This window comes from Cercospora beticola, chromosome 5, assembly GCF_033473495.1.
Source record: "Cercospora beticola chromosome 5, complete sequence".
NCBI lineage: Eukaryota > Fungi > Ascomycota > Dothideomycetes > Mycosphaerellales > Mycosphaerellaceae > Cercospora > Cercospora beticola.
The window spans coordinates 2,667,615-2,683,936 of record NC_088939.1 but is presented as its reverse complement, the minus strand read 5'-3'; the positions used below and the strand labels follow the sequence as shown (position 1 = coordinate 2,683,936).

Sequence of the window (16,322 nt, the reverse complement as noted above, 5' to 3'; positions counted from 1 at the left end):
GTAGCACGGGTCAACGCCATCTGTGATACCAGAGCTGCCAATCGTAGTGGTAGGGTATCGATCTGTCGAGGTACAGCAGAAGGTTTCGCCATGTAGGAGGTACAAGTGAAGAAAACGGCCAGGCGGTCGCGTGTCGAATGGATCAGGGTGCTCGAGGTGTGGGAGTGCAACGCGGATGGGCGTCATTGTTGCTGGCAGCTGAGATGTCGACGTTCATTGTTCCACACTCGTCCCCAATGCTGCATGCGCCTATTCTCGCCATGTCCCCGTCATCGCGCAGCACGGCACACCCTCTCCTTACAGCAGCAGCGACGAAGAAGCAAGTCCTCAGATGGAAGCTTCACCGCTCCGCACTCGATCTTGCCACCCGCTGCGCGAGCTCATTGTTCGCAGCTGACCGAGCGGCTTCTCCTTCCTCGTGGCCGGCTCTCGGACAGGCGCGCTTGACGCGTGCTGCGGTGACTGTTGTTCAAAAGGCGCCCATCAGCCTCTCCTCGTCGCGGTGAATGCGGGCAGATCGCGCCAGCACCATTGATTGCCACAGACTCCCTCTGCGAACTCCAACGTCACTCCAGGTCAGTTGTCCCGAACATCGTCTCCACTGGAACCGCGCCGTTGGCCTGCCACAGGAGCCTTGTCGCGCGGCAGTGGACCCCGAAGAGATCGCGTGGGTCTGGCTAACTCTACATCATAGCCAACCCACCTAAATCACCACGGGCACGCCGCAGACCCCTCCATCCGGACATCTTTTTCGCTGCACCACCACGACCTCGCCCACAGCACTGTCCAAGTGTAGCATGAGCTCGCAGGAATCGGTATTGTCAATTCATCCCGCGAAGGACTCCCACGCGAACGATACCCATCACAATTCCCAACACAATCCTCACGAGGAGAAGACACGACCTAGGGAGCACGTTTCCCTCGACCTCGATCCCTATGCGGCGCCCAGTGTCTACTATGGCGCGAGCCACCACCCTAGAAAGGTTGCAAAGAGCCGCACCTACTCGGCAGTAAGCACATTCCTTTCCCGCCCTAGCAGCGACTCAGCAGCTTGCTTGCAGCATTGTACCAGTACTGACAGCCACAGGTTGATCCTGGCCTGAATAAGGTAGGCACGGATAACTACAATGCCCCTTCCCGAAGACTGAGCCATGATCAAATGGGTAATGCCCCACGTCGCTACCTGATCAACGTCGAAGACACCCTCAAAACGCTTCTCTCGCGCGAAGACACCGATTCAAACATCCAAATCACCATTGAGGACACGGGTCCCAAGACGATCGACTTGGGAACAGCAGCGTCGGGAGGCTACAAGCGATTTGATGTTCGCGGGACATACATGCTCAGCAATCTGCTGCAAGAGCTCTGGCTAGCCAAAAAGTTCGGACGCAGACAGATTGTTCTCGATGAGGCTCGATTGAACGAGAACCCAGTCAATCGGCTGGCTCGCCTTATCAAGGATCAATTCTGGCCAAATCTCACACGGAGAATCGATGGGTCCAACATTGCGGCGGTTGCAAAGGATCCGAAGGACTGGACGTCCGACCCTCGTCCTCGCATCTACATTCCACCGGGCGCTCCAGAGCAGTATGCCTACTATACGCGAGTCGCCAAAGAGCACCCTCACATTCGTCTTGATGTTCAATGGCTCAAGGAAGGCGGCCCTGACGATGACGAATATGTCCGTGACCTGAATGAAGCTCCAGGTCTGCTCGCCATTGAAGTGGAACGCGTCAAGGACACTCCCGCTGGTGAGCCAGACTACAGAGGGCTGCCTTTTGTAGTGCCCGGAGGCCGTTTCAATGAGCTGTATGGCTGGGACAGCTACATGGAGACACTTGGTTTACTTGTCAATGATCGCGAGGACCTTTGCAAGGCCATGGTGAAGCACTTTTGCTTCTGTATTCGACACTACGGCAAGATCTTGAACGCCAACCGGTCTTACTACCTGCGACGCTCGCAGCCTCCCTTCCTTACAGACATGGCGCTTCGTGTCTACGATCGCATCAAGCATGAGCCGGACAGCCTTGACTTTCTCCGAAACGCCATACTTGCAGCGATCAAAGACTACTATTCCACATGGATGTCACCGCCGCGCTATGACGCCGAATCTGGGCTGTCGAGATATCGACCAGGAGGACTCGGGGTTCCTCCGGAGACTGAGGCTTCCCACTTCGTCCACGTCCTGCAGCCATACGCCGACAAGCACAAGATGAGTTTCAAGGAGTTTGTTCACGCCTACAACTATGGCCATGTCTTTGAACCAGAACTCGACGAGTATTTCCTTCACGATCGAGCTGTGCGAGAGTCTGGGCACGATACTTCATACCGCCTGGAAAAGGTTGCCGCCAACCTCGCCACGGTCGACACGAATTCTTGTCTGTACAAGTATGAGATCGATATTGCACGCACCATTCGTGCCTTCTTTGGAGACAGGCTCGAGGTTCCAAAAGAGTGGCGCATGCCCGGGCATCCCGAATTCGAAACGTCGTCAACGTGGGATCGCCGAGCCAAGAAGCGTCGTAAGGTCATGAACGATCTCATGTGGGACGAGGAGAAGGGCATGTTCTTTGACTACAATACTGTCAAGAAGCAGCAAACCGGCTACGAAAGTGCAACCACTTTCTGGGCCATGTGGGCAGGAGCCGCCACACCAAGACAGGCGTCCATCATGGTTGCCAAAGCTCTCCCCAAGTTCGAAGTCCATGGAGGCCTCGTGTCTGGTACTGAAGCGAGTCGTGGCGCAGTTGGCGTGCATCGGCCAAACCGGCAGTGGGACTTTCCATTCGGCTGGGCCCCACAACAGATTCTTGCCTGGACAGGCTTCCTTCGCTACGGCTTTGAAGAAGAAGCACAGCGCCTTGCATATCGCTGGATTCACATGGTCACGAAAGCATTCGTGGACTTCAACGGAGTTGTGGTTGAGAAGTACGACGTGACGCGACCTATCGACCCTCACAAGGTGGAAGCCGAATACGGCAACCAAGGCAGCGATTTCAAGGGTGTTGCAACTGAAGGCTTCGGCTGGGTTAACGCGTCATACGTCTATGGCTTGCAAATTGTCAACTCTCACATGAAGCGCGCCCTCGGTGCTGTCACTGACTGGGACACCTTCAAGAAGATGACCGAGGCTGCGGAGGATCCAGTCGACTTCCTCCACAAGGACAAGGCGACGAATGGACACACCCCTGCTCCCAATGGACAGAAGCCAGTCGAGCAGAAGCCGGTCGAGCAGAAGCCGATCGAGCATCATCCTGCACCCGTGCAATATGCTCACAGTGGTCAACACTGAGGGTGAGCTTTGATGATTCCATGGCGAGCGCGATACCTGAGATGGGGAGAAGAAAGTCAGAGCATTGATGATTGGTTACGATTACGATGAGAAAGACTTCAGTTTGGTGGTTGGCCGAGCATGGCGTCCTGAGGGTTGGTGTAGCCAGCATCGTAGCATGTCACAAACGTTGAACCTATGTGCAACTGATTCTTCACTTTAACCCCCACTTCATCGCCTTGCCCACTAGCGCAGGAACGAGGGGCATGCCAAGCCTCGCGATCTGCAGGTGCAGCTTCGACAGCTTCCACGACTTTCGAGAAGTTTGTTTGTGACTTCATTTCGCACAACGCAAAAAACTGACTTTGTTCCTTCGACGACTGTACACAAACTTTTGGTGACCACTCGACTCCCAACTCTTCTTGGACGACTGCGACATCCCCGAAGTCAACCACCACCGACTGCCATCACCATGGCTCCACGCAGCAAGGTCTTCTTCGATATCTCCATTGGCGGCAAGCCAGCCGGCAAAGTCGTGTTCGAGCTTTACAATGACATCGTTCCAAAGACGGCTGAGAACTTCCGGGCTCTTTGCACAGGCGAAAAGGGCAATGGCAAGTCCGGAGTACCGCTCCACTACAAAGGCTCAGGATTTCACCGTGTGATCAAGAGCTTCATGATCCAGGGTGGTGACTTCACTGCGGGCAACGGCACTGGCGGAGAGAGCATCTATGGTGAGAAGTTCGACGATGAGAACTTCCAGCTCAAGCACGAGAAGCCGTTCTTGCTGAGCATGGCCAATGCCGGGCCAGGCACCAACGGCAGCCAGTTCTTCGTGACGACAGTGCCAACACCACACTTGGACGGAAAGCACGTCGTGTTTGGAGAAGTGATTGCTGGAAAGAGCATTGTGCGCGAGGTGGAGAACAACCCGACAGGCAGCAATGACAAGCCAGAGAAGGACGTTGTCGTCGAGGACTGCGGCGAGCTGCCAGAAGGAACTGACATCTCGGAGTTCACGAAGAAGGCGCCTGATAGCACTGGCGACACATACGAGGACTTCCCTGAAGATCAAGAGAAGGCAGGCGAGGAGTGGAAGGGCACGGAGATTGTGGAGATTGCGACGAACCTGAAGGAGATGGGAAACAAGGCATTTAAGGCTGGCGAGCTGGAGCTTGGTCTGTCCAAATACCAGAAGGCATTGCGGTACCTGCAAGAGTACCCGACACCACTCGACGGCGATCCAGCAGATCTCGGCGCACAGCTCACCAAGCTGAAGGTTTCGCTGCATACCAACAGCTCGTTGCTGCAATTCAAGCTGGGCCAGTACAGACCTTCATACGACTCGGCAGATAAGGCATTCCTCGTGGCCAACATCTCAGACGCAGAGAAGGCGAAGGCACTCTTCCGCAAGGGTGTCGCTCTGAAGGCTTCTAAGGACGAAGAAGGTGCACAGCAGTTCCTTGAGCAGGCTCATCAACTCGTGCCAAGCGATGCGGCGATCAACAACGAGTTGGCCGCTGTCAAGAAGGCTGCTGCTGATCGCAAGGCGAAGGAGCGCAAAGCCTTTAGCAAAGCTTTTGCGTAGATCCTCGCTTACGATTGACGATGATGGATGGTGTCTGGCAGGGACAAGGTCCGCCATGCGCGTACCGAAGACCATCTACCCCACAAGCTGTCTATGGTCTGCCACATGCCACGCGAACAGTGGCCGGTTTGGGACGAGGGCGCAAGCCTACATTTAGAGATGATGCTTTCTGACTAGCGTTTTGAGCATCAAATGAAAACGATCTTCCAAAATGGGAATTCGATCGATATGAGATCAGATGAGTACGACTGGAAAGACAAAAACTACAACCAATGAAATCCAATTGTGAATGTAATACTGTTGTTAGGTCTTGATCGAACTTTTCATTTGGCCTACTTGAGTGTTTCTCATCTTGATTGACAAAGTGGGCGTCGTGTGATCATTTGTGTCCGCCCGCAGACACAAGTCTCATTGCAATCGTTATGATCATAAGCTAAGATACATGTAACGGTCGAGGAAGAGATAGAGTCGGAAGACCTGCTTCCCCCTCTTCTTCCTCCTGCTTCGCATCCTTCATCACTCCCTCTCACCATTCGCGCCCGTGCGAAACCCCTTCTCAGGCTCCCATCTCCTCACGTCCTCTTCTAAGCTTTGACACAGCCCCATACTTCCTTCGACCAAGACGAACCCCAGGGACATGATTGATCTTGCAACCACGGTGCAATCGTTATGAGTGATTCGCGCTTCTCTTGTTGGATTCTATTATTCTGCTGCTTCTCCTGCTGCTGCTGCTGCTGCTGAGGACGAGGATTGTTAGGGAAGAGGTGATTCCACAGTACGTCTGAGATATCGAGTTGATGCAACGAGGGCTGGACTGCAGGGACCATGATATTGCGCTTTTGCTTTTGCTTTTGCTTTTCCTTGTTTTGCAGCGTTTCAAAGATGAGATTGTTGGTGTTCCACCATGGTTCGGGGATTCCGATCGTGGGTTTGAAGAGGATATTGTTATTGTCTGCTGCTGCTGCTGCTGCTGCGTTGCGTTTCCTCTCCTGATTCTGCTGAGGGGAGACGCAGCCCTAGGCTTCTTTTGTCCAGATTGTGCCTTTGGGGCAGGGTTCGGGCCACCACCATTCGGGGATTCCGATGGTTGGTTTGTAGAGGAGATTATTTTGGGCCGCGGCTTCTGCTTCTGCGTTGCGCTGGTTGATTCCTCTTTTTTCCTTTTGATCACTTGCTAGGATATGTAGTCCGGGTGTGTTTCACCATCCTTCGGGAAATACGATTGTTGGCATGTAGGGAAGAAAGTTTTGGGGTTCTGCATCGCGTCTGTTTTTCTTTTGGGAAGAGGTGCATGTGTATTCTTCTTGTGACCAGACGGAGCCTTTGGGACATCCCATGTTGCGTAACCATGGTGCGACACCTGGTCCGTCGAGGAAGTTGTCCTCGTGGAGTATTGATTTCAGGTTACGCTTGTTGTTGTTGGCTTTCTGGTGATCAATTAACATATGGGGCAGATTCCACCATGGCTCGATAAGGGAGGGTGTTTTATCGAAGTTCACGTGGTTGTCCCCAATTGCTTCGGCATTGCGTTTTGCGAGGCTGTATTCGATGGCCTGTTCGAGGAGGAAAGGGTCGATCGCGTTGATTGGTGATGCTGTCGCGGTGTTTGCGGCGATTGCAAGTAGGGCAGAAAGAGTAAAGTCTTAACGCGCGAGGAGGACTTTGTTAGCTGGAGTTTGGGGACTTTTTGATGGGACGAAAGAGGTATATAAGTGGTTTGGGATGTGTTGATAGGGTGAAGTGAGGATTAAGAACGTACATTTCATTGTTGGCAATGAATGTTGAGGATGGAAGATGAACTGTGGAATTGTCTGTTTTGGTTTTTCACCTTCATCCAGGCTCGTGCACCAGCATATATAGTCGCTCGCAGCCTCCCCGTTGTTGCTCTGTCGTGGCCATCGTCTTTGCTTGCTGGTGCTCACGTGCGCAGCCAACGTCCTTCTCTCCGAAGATAGTGGTGAATGTATGGCCGGCGATTTGGCTATGGCATTGCCAAGAAGCAGCCTAGCTCTGTTTTTGGACGTCTAGGTGCACTGGTGACGGGGTATGGACCATTGAGTTGCCTCATTTGGAACTGTGTGCTCGACGGTGGTTTGGCATAGCATGTCGTCGCCAGTGGCTTGAGATTTTGTGGCCGGATAAAACGCTTCGGTGTGTTGCAGAGAAGCGAGATGGATAGCTGTGACCAATTCGAAAGCCTGTGCACGGTGCGAAGACGCATCTGGACGGGCCTAGATGTAGGCAAAAAACCAACTGCTCCCGACCCGGTTCATCCTGGAGCCATGGTCTCGTGTCATGTCTCATTCCGCATTAAGTCGTACCTACTGTTGTACCTACTGTCGTGTGCTCATTTCTCCTAACCCCGCACGTGTCTGCACTTATGCTTCCAGCGACTGGTTCAGCGCTGTGAAGCCACCCTCAGGCGGCTGCAACCAATTCCTTTCGTCGTACTTATTCCCACCCTCGATCATATGGAACGTGTAGATCATCCTCCCTTTCTGACTCAAATTCCTCTCGCTCTTGTGTAGGATATTCCCGTGGATCAACACTAGTGTGCCCGCCTTCACTTCTCCGAGCACATACTCCTCTTGGTCTTGACCTACACCATCCTGCTTCTCGAATTCCCTCGGCCATTCCTCGCCATTCTCATTCGCGGCAAACTCCGTCCCGCTGTTGTCCTGTTTCCTCACAAACCTCTGCTTGATTGGCGCTCTCCTATGCGAGCCCGGCGCGAAACTCAAACATCCGTTCTCTACTGTGCAATCTTCCAACGCATACCAGAACCCCACTGCAGACGGCGGATTCGTGTACAGAAACACGCTATCCTGATGCGGAGGTACTGCGCCTCCGATTTCAGGCTGTTTGCAGATCACCATGCTTTGCAACACTCTGGGATCTTCGAAGCCCAGATCGCGCGCAATCGCCGCGTTGGCAGAGTTGATTGAAATGGATTTGAAGTGTGGGTTGAGCTCGTGAAGATAGTGGCCAATCTTGTTGATTGCTTTCTCTTTCGGTTTCGAGAGAGCGTTCGTTGCAGGATCGAAGGCGTCTTCTTCGAAGAAAAATCGTACCTTGTCACCAGAGGTGAGGAAGTAGTCATCGCCCACGTGGGAGGACTTTTCGCCTGTGCTGAAGCGGGTCATGGGATGGGTGGAGAGGTCGAAGTCGGAGAGCATGCGTTGGGATTCGGAGAGGAGGGTAGAGACTTGTTTAGGAGTGAGAGCGTCGGGTATGAGGAGATAGCCATTTTCGTGCCAGAACTGTTTCCGGTCGGCTGTGAGGCCAGCGGAGGTGGAGTCTGGGGATGGAGAGACGCGTGAAGGAGCCATGGTAATGAGTTGTTCGATAGGAGAGGTGGACACAGAGAATAGAAATGGTATACTTAGCAAAGGGTGGGCGGGCTGGTGTGAGATACTGCTGGACGTGTCGTCGGCCAGCTGCGAAGGATGATGAACAGCATTCAGCCTGTTCTGAAGGAGCGGGCTTCGAAGCGTTTCGGCCCGCCAAGCCTCCTGCTCTCTCTGCCAAGACTGTCTCGTTGCCTCACTCGATCCTAGGAGGTACTCCATCTCCAAGAACAATCCACACTTCTCTCGCGCATCTCAAATAGCTCGTTCACATGCGCCAGGTACGAGGCAGTGCGAATTCCCTTTCCGACTCCAAACCCGCCATAGCAGCGGGCGCTGTGAGCACAGCACTGAAGGTGTGGTGGAGGCCAAGGACCGCGGTGCAAATGCTCTCGCAACGTTTTCAGGACGAAGAGATCTATTCAAGTAATGATCACCCTGGACACAGCGTCTCGGAGACTCGATCAGTCGAATGTGGCAAGCATCGATGTCCACACTTGCCTCGAGACGCCTCTCGAGAACGCCTAAAAACGTGAGCATCATCGGCCACCCAGCCCCGTTCAGGGACTCCAACGCGATCTTCAAGCACTAGTCCAGGGGGCACAGTATTCTCGTTGCTTGGAACGACTGTAGTAGGGCGTGATGTGAAAAGAACCGCTGATAGAGTCCGTATTGCATTGGATGAAAGGCGATGAGGCGCGTTGAAGATGGCAAGCGAGAGGTATGACAAGAATTTTTCGTCAGACTTTCATGAGGACCATGCGACGCAGTTGAGAGAGTCTTAGACCAGGCACGTTGCTGGCGAATGGAAGTGGTGTCTTGAAATGGAGAGAATGGTTTATCAGACTTGTGCTTGTTGATGAACAGGAGTCTAGGCTTAATTACAGTGCATTCTGGATCGCGATCTTAAGCCCCGGCGGAATCTGGGGAGAAACATTCGTTGGCAACGCAAGAGCAGCACAGAACCCTCAGCAAGCATTTTCTCTAACTAATGGATTCCGGCTTGGACCACACACGCGACATGGCTCAACACTTCCTGCAATCCGGCTTCGTCTCTCGATGCTATACGTTTCCCCAAGATAGGAATGACCGGTCAACAAATGCCAATGAGGAGGTATCTCGAACAGCCTGCAGAACGTCGGACTTTTCTCCGCAGGGAAACTTCACCTTCCGTGAGTGGCAATCACAGCGGTTGCCCAGCGAGACTCGTTCAATTCATGATACCACTTTTGGAGTTGAACATGTACTGCGGCAACAAGCATGGTTCCTCCAACGACGTTGTCGCTCCGAGTTCTAGAGTCCTGCCAAGATGAGCGATACTTTGAGGCCTGTCTTTGGCATACCACATCAGCTCACCTTGTCCGGCAGAGTCTCATGCGGCTGTAGCCACGTGGTGAACATGTATGATGTACCTTCGCTAATTGCCCAAACAGAGCAGACTAAATTTGAGGCCGGTATGAGGCGTCCAGTTTGAGTTCGACGCAGCGCTTGGCGGCAAACAGTCCTAACGCTTCAATCATCCTTCGATGCAGGTGAAACAGAAGATTAAATTTGACGCATAGCAAGCATTTGATTCTGCATCACCGCGAGCTCATCTATGTGCAAGTCGGAGCCTGCTGAAGCACGCACCATTCTCTTCTGCGCGCCGACTATCTTGGAGAACGCCGCAAATCTTGGCACATCTAGAACTAGCGGCTTCTAGGTCCAGATGCAAGCCATCCGCTTTTGTCGCTTGACATGACCCAATCTGGCGATGGGAGGGAGAAGTTCTAAGCGACCGCCATAGTGTGTAGCCTATCATGCCTGGAAGAATGGCGCTTCGCAACTTCGAGATCAGGCCACTGCCACGCCTGGAGTCATGACTAGCGTTTTCAAAACGCGAGGACCAAGCCTGGCGCAGTGTCACCAGCGCGGTCAGGCGTGTCTGGAAGACAAGGAGTTTGTCGTCTCGTACAAGATGCGCGACAAACAGCCTCCACGAGTACATGTCGTGTTTGTTGTGTCGGTTTGATTGCTTTCTCCTCACGAGATGACGAGAGTATCTCTCACCTTGGCCTTGGGCCTTCTCTGGCTTTTTACATTTGGCGTCGTGGACGCGACGCCATGCACTCAAAAGTACAGGGTCATCGTCAACTTACTATCGGAAAACCAGCAGGCCCGCGAGTACTGCTCCTCCTTGCCCTCCAGCCAACGATTCGATAGCAACAAGAGCCCAAGTGCCTTAAAGCTTACAAGTACGAAGTCATCAAGACCATCTGCGATTGCGTGAAGCAGAGATGCGACAAGTTACCGAGATGCTATCTTCCCCAGTCTACATGCCGGAAGCCTTGCGGGGGTTACTGCGCGAGCCTGGGCAATGACGAGAACAACTGCGGAACCTGTGGCACCGTATGCGGATCTGGGCAGAAATGTATCGGTGGGAAATGCACGACACCTCAGCCGACTTGCCCAAAGCCTACGAAGTGGTGGTGCGATGGCGCATGTGTCGATCGCAGGACTGACAAGAATCATTGTGGTGGCTGCGGACAAAAGGTATCTCTTTTCCAACCACCAACCGTCGTCACCAGCATACTGACCAGGTCTTCATAGTGCGGAGGCGACCTTATATGCCAGAATTCCAAATGCAAGACCCCATGCAGAGAGGACGCAGTGTTGTGCAATGGCGTTTGCGTGTACAAGACATCCTTATCCAAAGACAGAGACCACTGCGGAGATTGCAACACAAAGTGCACCGACGGACAATCGTGCGTGCAAGGCAAATGTGTCACCACGCCTGTCACCTGTTCTTCGGGGTTCGAGCTATGCGATGGCGGCTGCAAGAAGAAGGACACATACGCTTCGGATCCCTTGCATTGCGGCAAGTGCAATGTGAAGGTAAGTCTCTCCTCCAACTCGCGTAAAAGGTAGCATCACTGACCAAGTATAGTGCTCCGGTACGACCAGGCGCTGCAAGAGCGGAACCTGCGTTGAATGCGGCGACTCTTCCGACTGCGAGATCGGAAAGCTTTGTCAGAACAACGTTTGTGTTACACCTCCTGAGTGCACAAATGACAACGAGTGTTCGAGGGCTGGAAAAGTCTGCAAGTCTGGCCGCTGCGTGGACGAGTGCAGAACTGCGATCGATTGTTCAGGCGGAAAGATCTGCTCCACTGATAACAAGTGCGTGACTCCGCCGACGCCTGAGCCTGAGTGCTCAATTTTTAAGGCTTGCACTGGCGGGAAAAGTTGCCAGGAAGGCGTCTGCGTGTTGCCGACACCTGAGTGCTCGCAAAGCAAGACTTGTACCGGCGGGAAAATCTGCCAGGAAGGTGTGTGCGTCTTACCGACGCCTGAGCCCGAGTGTTCGCTTTCTAAGGCTTGCACTGGTGGGAAAATCTGTCGGGAAGGCGTTTGCGTGTTGCCGGACCCCGAGTGCTCTGAGACCAAGGCTTGTACTGGCGGAAAGAGCTGCCAGGAAGGTGTGTGTGTTCTACCGATACCTGAGCCCGAGTGCTCGCAAAGCAAGGCCTGTACAGGCGGGAAAATCTGCCAGCAAGGTGTGTGCGTACCACCGCCGCCCGAGTGTTCTGAGACCAACCCTTGTAATGCGCCGGCGACTTGTTTGGAAGGCGTGTGCATAGTTCCGATCCCGCAATTATGCTCCATGACTTCGCAATGCACGAAGACAGGAGAACTTTGCAACGATGGCGTTTGCGGTCAACCTAAAACATGCATCTTTGGCACACCTGTTTGTCCAGCTGGGCAACAATGTCAGCCTTTTGGTCAGACTCCAGGAACAGGCATTTGCCAGGAAGTCACGCAAAGGACTTGCAGATTTAGTGCTACGTGCCGTTCCGGCGAATCATGTATCGGGGAAGTTTGTAAACCGACGCCATCGAGCTGTAATACGGATCTTGGATGCGGCGAAGCACGAATTTGTGATCAATCTAGCTGCATCGAGGGCACGGTATGCTCTGACCAAAGCACTTGCCAGGGGAGCGGCAAGGTTTGTTTCCGTGGCTTCTGTCGAAGTCTTCCAACGGCCTGTTCGAGCAACAATGGATGTCCAACGGGCTTCAACTGCGAACAGCAAGCATGCGTGCCTGTACCCAAGCGTTGCGACAGTGCAAGCGACTGCTCTGCCACCGAGAGCTGTCTCGGCAACACTTGTTCGACACCGCCAAGCACTTGTCGCGACGATGGCGAGTGTCCAGCTACTTGCTCACTTGATTCGCAATGCGGACAAGCCTGGATCTGTGGCTCAGCTATGACCTGTGTAGCAGCGACAACTTGTACCCTCACCTCGCAATGCGCCCCGGGTAGTCCAAGGAGAAACTGTATAGGAGAGCTTTGTTTGACTCTACCAGCTACATGCCGCGGCGATGCAGAATGTGGGGAGAAGTGGTGGTGCGATCGGGCTACTGGATCTGGAGTCTGCACCGAAAACAAGCAGTGTGACAACGCAGGGCAATGTGTAGAGGGGCAGAGCTGCATCGCTGGCAACTGTCGCAATCCACCAGCTTCATGCGACGAGGACGCCGTATGTCCTGCCGGCCAATACTGCCCAACCACTCGCGATCCGGAAGAGACGAGGACGTGCAAGACAAGGCCTGTGTCACCGCCCACACGCTCCTGTAATCTTTACAACACTGGCGTGTGCTCTAGCGACGAGGGCTGTCTGCTGACGGCGGGCTACAACGGAGAATGCAAGCCGCGCACGCTCGGTCGCTCTTGTCCCACTGAGCCTAACAATTGTCTCTCGGACGAAGACTGCTTCGAGGGCTCCTGCAGAGAGAAGTGCACCACATCCGCAGATTGCTCTGTTGGGACTTGTGATAATCCCTCTGGATACTGTTTTGATTACCAGCGTTGCGAAAGCGCCGAGACATGCCCGTCAACGCAGAGCTGCATTGGAAAAAGATGCCAAGACCCTCCCTCGACCTGCTTTCAAGATAATCAGTGTCCTTTCGATCAGATATGCGCCGCCGGCTCAAGACCTGAGGACCCAATGACGTGCAAACCAAGGCCTTTGAGCCCGCCCCAACGATTTTGCACGGCTAGCAACACAGGCGAGTGTTTAGCGGACGAGGGTTGTCTGCTAAATTCCGTCGGACAGGGAATGTGCAAGCCGCGAACGCCCAATCGTTCTTGCTTCGATGGTTGTTTCACGGACGAAAGATGCCTCGACGGGAGCTGCAGAGAAATATGCTCCTCGTCAGCAGAGTGTTCTGTTGGCACTTGTGACACTTTCTACCGCTTCTGCTTCGACGGCTTTCAATATTGCAAAACCGCCGACAGATGTCCTGCAACACAAAGCTGCATCGACAGAAAATGCCAAAATCCACCTGAGGCTTGCGGCGATAACAGTCAATGTCCGTTCAACCATGAATGCGCTGAAGGCGATTATCCCCGAAAGTGCCAGCCGAAAGACTTGAGACGGAAGTGTACGGCTTTGAGCTCCGAATCATGCTTGGAAACAGAGGGCTGCAATGTTCTCGCTGGCCTCTGCGAGGAGCGCACATTGGACCGCATGTGTTCGAATAGCGACGCATGTTTTCCCGATGAAGGCTGTTGGTACGGTGAGCTTGTGTCCGCGGGCCTTTGCAGAGTCGATTGCCAACAGACAATGGGTCTCTGTCCTGCATCCGGCCTGAATTGCCAAGAGGGCTTCTGTCAACCGGGACCACCACCTGCTCGCTTCTGTAACCGGGACGATTCGAGTCAATGTCTGGCAGGAGAAGGCTGCTCTGAGATGGCCCGGACCTGCGAAGTCAGAAACGATCGAACATGCGGCGCACATCAATAATGCTTCATGGATGAACTGTGCGTTCGCAGTTTAGACGAATTCGGCAGGTTGATTGGCCACTGCCAACAGAGGTGTCAGACAAAGGGCTCATCGTCCGGCTGTGCCAGCGGCAAAGTATGCAAGGAGGATTTCGTGAACGGCGTCGAGAGTGTCCTCGTGTGCCAAGTTCCACCGGCGCCAGGCACTTGCACTTTTGCAGACCGTAGCGGATGCTCGCCAACCCAAGGCTGCCACGGAGCCTCCGGCCGCTGTCGAGAGCGGACACCAGACCGGTCATGTTCTGTCGCCACCGATTGCCTCCTAGGCGAGTCATGTGATTCTGTTGGTAGCGGACAACGTCGTTGTCAAGAAGTATGCAAGAATTATGGCTCCCTCACTGAATGCCACGGGGAGTTTTCGTGCGGATCCAATAGCCGCTGCATCCCGAAGCGCGGTTGCACAATATCCGAAGAATCAACTCAATGTCTCCCGCAGGAGCAATGCACGCGAGGGGGATTGGACGAACAAGGTGTTTGCGTTGATCCGACATTGACGAGATCTTGCGTTCATTCGTCCGATTGGAGTCGCTGTGTAACGAACGAATACTGTGACCACAACACTAATCGGTGCAGGACGTTCATGAACATGAAACAAGGATGATCGTTAATGTAATATGTTGGGTTTGATGCTCGAGATTCGGATGTAGATCCGCAGTCGGGACTACATTGGGTATCGCTGGCTCTAATGAAAATGAAATGATTTCTGCTGCATTTACGCCCTTCTCAGCAGATCTACTGTTACAAACGCAATTCTGTTGACACAAGACTTTTCTTCGAACTCCCCTCTGATGATCAGTGTAGCACGTAATACATCTTTTGTCTTTCGTTCACCTCTTGCAGCACTCCCAGAACCACGGCGGCCGCCTGTTGTACCCAGCCACCAGCCTTCTCGCCTCGATTCTGCACTGATTCTCCACCAACATCGTCCCTTTCAGCTTCAATGTAGATCAGGTGCTCCCATAAAGCATCACACTCATGCTGAAGAGTACGCACTTGTTTCTGCAGCAATGTCTGCGTTCGCTGCGCAATCGAAAGCTTGGTACTAGCCATAACATTCTGGGCTTCCAGGACTGCTTTGTCTTGCTCCAGATCATCTAACTCGGCTTGAAGCCCCTCGTTCTTGGCTTTAAGCTGAGTCAGTCGTTGGCGCTGGTCGTCTTTTTGCTCGCGGAGCCGTGAAATGCTGCGTTCGAGGTCGGTATGTAATACTAGGGGGTCGGAGGAAACAGATGCAGCTCGATCATGCGAAGACGTCGCTTGGTCCTCGAGCCCGCTGTCTCGCCGTTGTCTGCCAGTTGCCAGCTGCTTGAGGTTGGCTTCACTTTTCTTGTATTTGTGTAAGAGCTCGTCGTACTTCTTTTTCCAGTTGGAGTTGTCCTGCAGTGACGACTTGGAGTCGCGCTTCGCTGCTTTGGGCCGGTCCAGCACTTGCGACAGGTGGGACTTTGGGCCGTGATCCAAAGCATACCACGGAGATGAGTGAGGTGGTGGCCCGAGTCTTGCTGGATATTTTTGCCGGATCAATCGATCGTTTTCCGCCTCAGTCTTGCTCAACTTCTCTTCCAGCCGATTTATCTTGAGTGTCAATGATTTTTTTTCGGCCGCTGCTGCGGTTAGTTTCGAATTTTGCTCCACATATTCGCACTGCAGAAGCTGATTGAGCCTGCAGAAGTCCGCAACGAGAGACGACTGCGACTTCGCTTCATGGACGCGAGACTCATAGTCTCTCAGCAGCTGTCTGAGTGTTACGATATTGGATGATACGGTGACTACCGAGAGATGAGGATGAGCCATGTCCATTGCGATTCGATGCATATCAGCTGGTATGCCATCGTTAATGGCAGCTAGCCAGTGGCACAAGGCTGCGAGAAACTTGTCAATCTCAGATTGTCTCTGCATGTTGGGATGTAGTGATCTGGTAGTGCTTGGGCACTGAAGAAATTTTGGTACTGCAAGGACGATCGAAGAGCTGATGTGCTGATGACTCCTGAGAGCACATGTATGCTTTACTTTATAGGGTACTGGAACTGGTGAAACTGAGGCTTGATGTCCAATTTCTGCGACTGCATGTTTTGCATGTTCATAAGATGAGAGCAATCTTTCGGCGACACCTGTCTCGCGATGTAAGACTGCAAGCTTACGTTAGTGAGAGATAGGCGTCCCTCAACGATAGCGTGCGGGCAAATTCGTAAGAGCTTGAGACAGGCGAACGACATTTGAGCTTGTTGTCTAGATGTTGATGCAGGTGTTGTTGCGGGAAGCGACGTCGGCACGGATCAAATGTTCGCCCGAA

General features: G+C 53.3%; 5 protein-coding genes across 5 annotated transcripts; 2 read left to right on the top strand and 3 right to left on the bottom strand.

Moving 5' to 3' along the window:
* Positions 1-797: 797 nt before the first annotated feature.
* RHO25_008313 (uncharacterized protein) lies at positions 798-3,292 on the top strand (the record flags this gene model as incomplete). The annotated part of the gene is made up of 2 exons (XM_023600450.2): positions 798-1,010; positions 1,088-3,292. 2 exons carry the CDS (start codon positions 798-800, stop codon positions 3,290-3,292), a joined length of 2,418 nt encoding a protein of 805 aa, XP_023449535.1.
* Positions 3,293-3,743: 451 nt separating this feature from the next.
* CYP41 (cytochrome P450 monooxygenase 41) lies at positions 3,744-4,859 on the top strand (the record flags this gene model as incomplete). Its single annotated transcript, XM_023600449.2, has 1 exon — positions 3,744-4,859. The coding sequence occupies one exon, from the start codon at positions 3,744-3,746 to the stop codon at positions 4,857-4,859; it is 1,116 nt and encodes a 371-aa protein (XP_023449536.1).
* A 1,199-nt stretch (positions 4,860-6,058) lies between these two features.
* On the bottom strand, positions 6,059-6,625 carry RHO25_008311 (uncharacterized protein; the record flags this gene model as incomplete). Its single annotated transcript, XM_065603047.1, has 2 exons — positions 6,059-6,501; positions 6,619-6,625. 2 exons carry the CDS (start codon positions 6,623-6,625, stop codon positions 6,059-6,061), a joined length of 450 nt encoding a protein of 149 aa, XP_065459119.1.
* A 612-nt stretch (positions 6,626-7,237) lies between these two features.
* On the bottom strand, positions 7,238-8,188 carry RHO25_008310 (uncharacterized protein; the record flags this gene model as incomplete). The annotated part of the gene is made up of 1 exon (XM_023600448.2): positions 7,238-8,188. The coding sequence occupies one exon, from the start codon at positions 8,186-8,188 to the stop codon at positions 7,238-7,240; it is 951 nt and encodes a 316-aa protein (XP_023449537.1).
* Positions 8,189-14,821: 6,633 nt separating this feature from the next.
* Positions 14,822-15,928, bottom strand: RHO25_008309 (uncharacterized protein; the record flags this gene model as incomplete). Its single annotated transcript, XM_023600447.1, has 1 exon — positions 14,822-15,928. One exon carries the CDS (start codon positions 15,926-15,928, stop codon positions 14,822-14,824), a length of 1,107 nt encoding a protein of 368 aa, XP_023449538.1.
* Between the last annotated feature and the right edge of the window lie 394 nt (positions 15,929-16,322).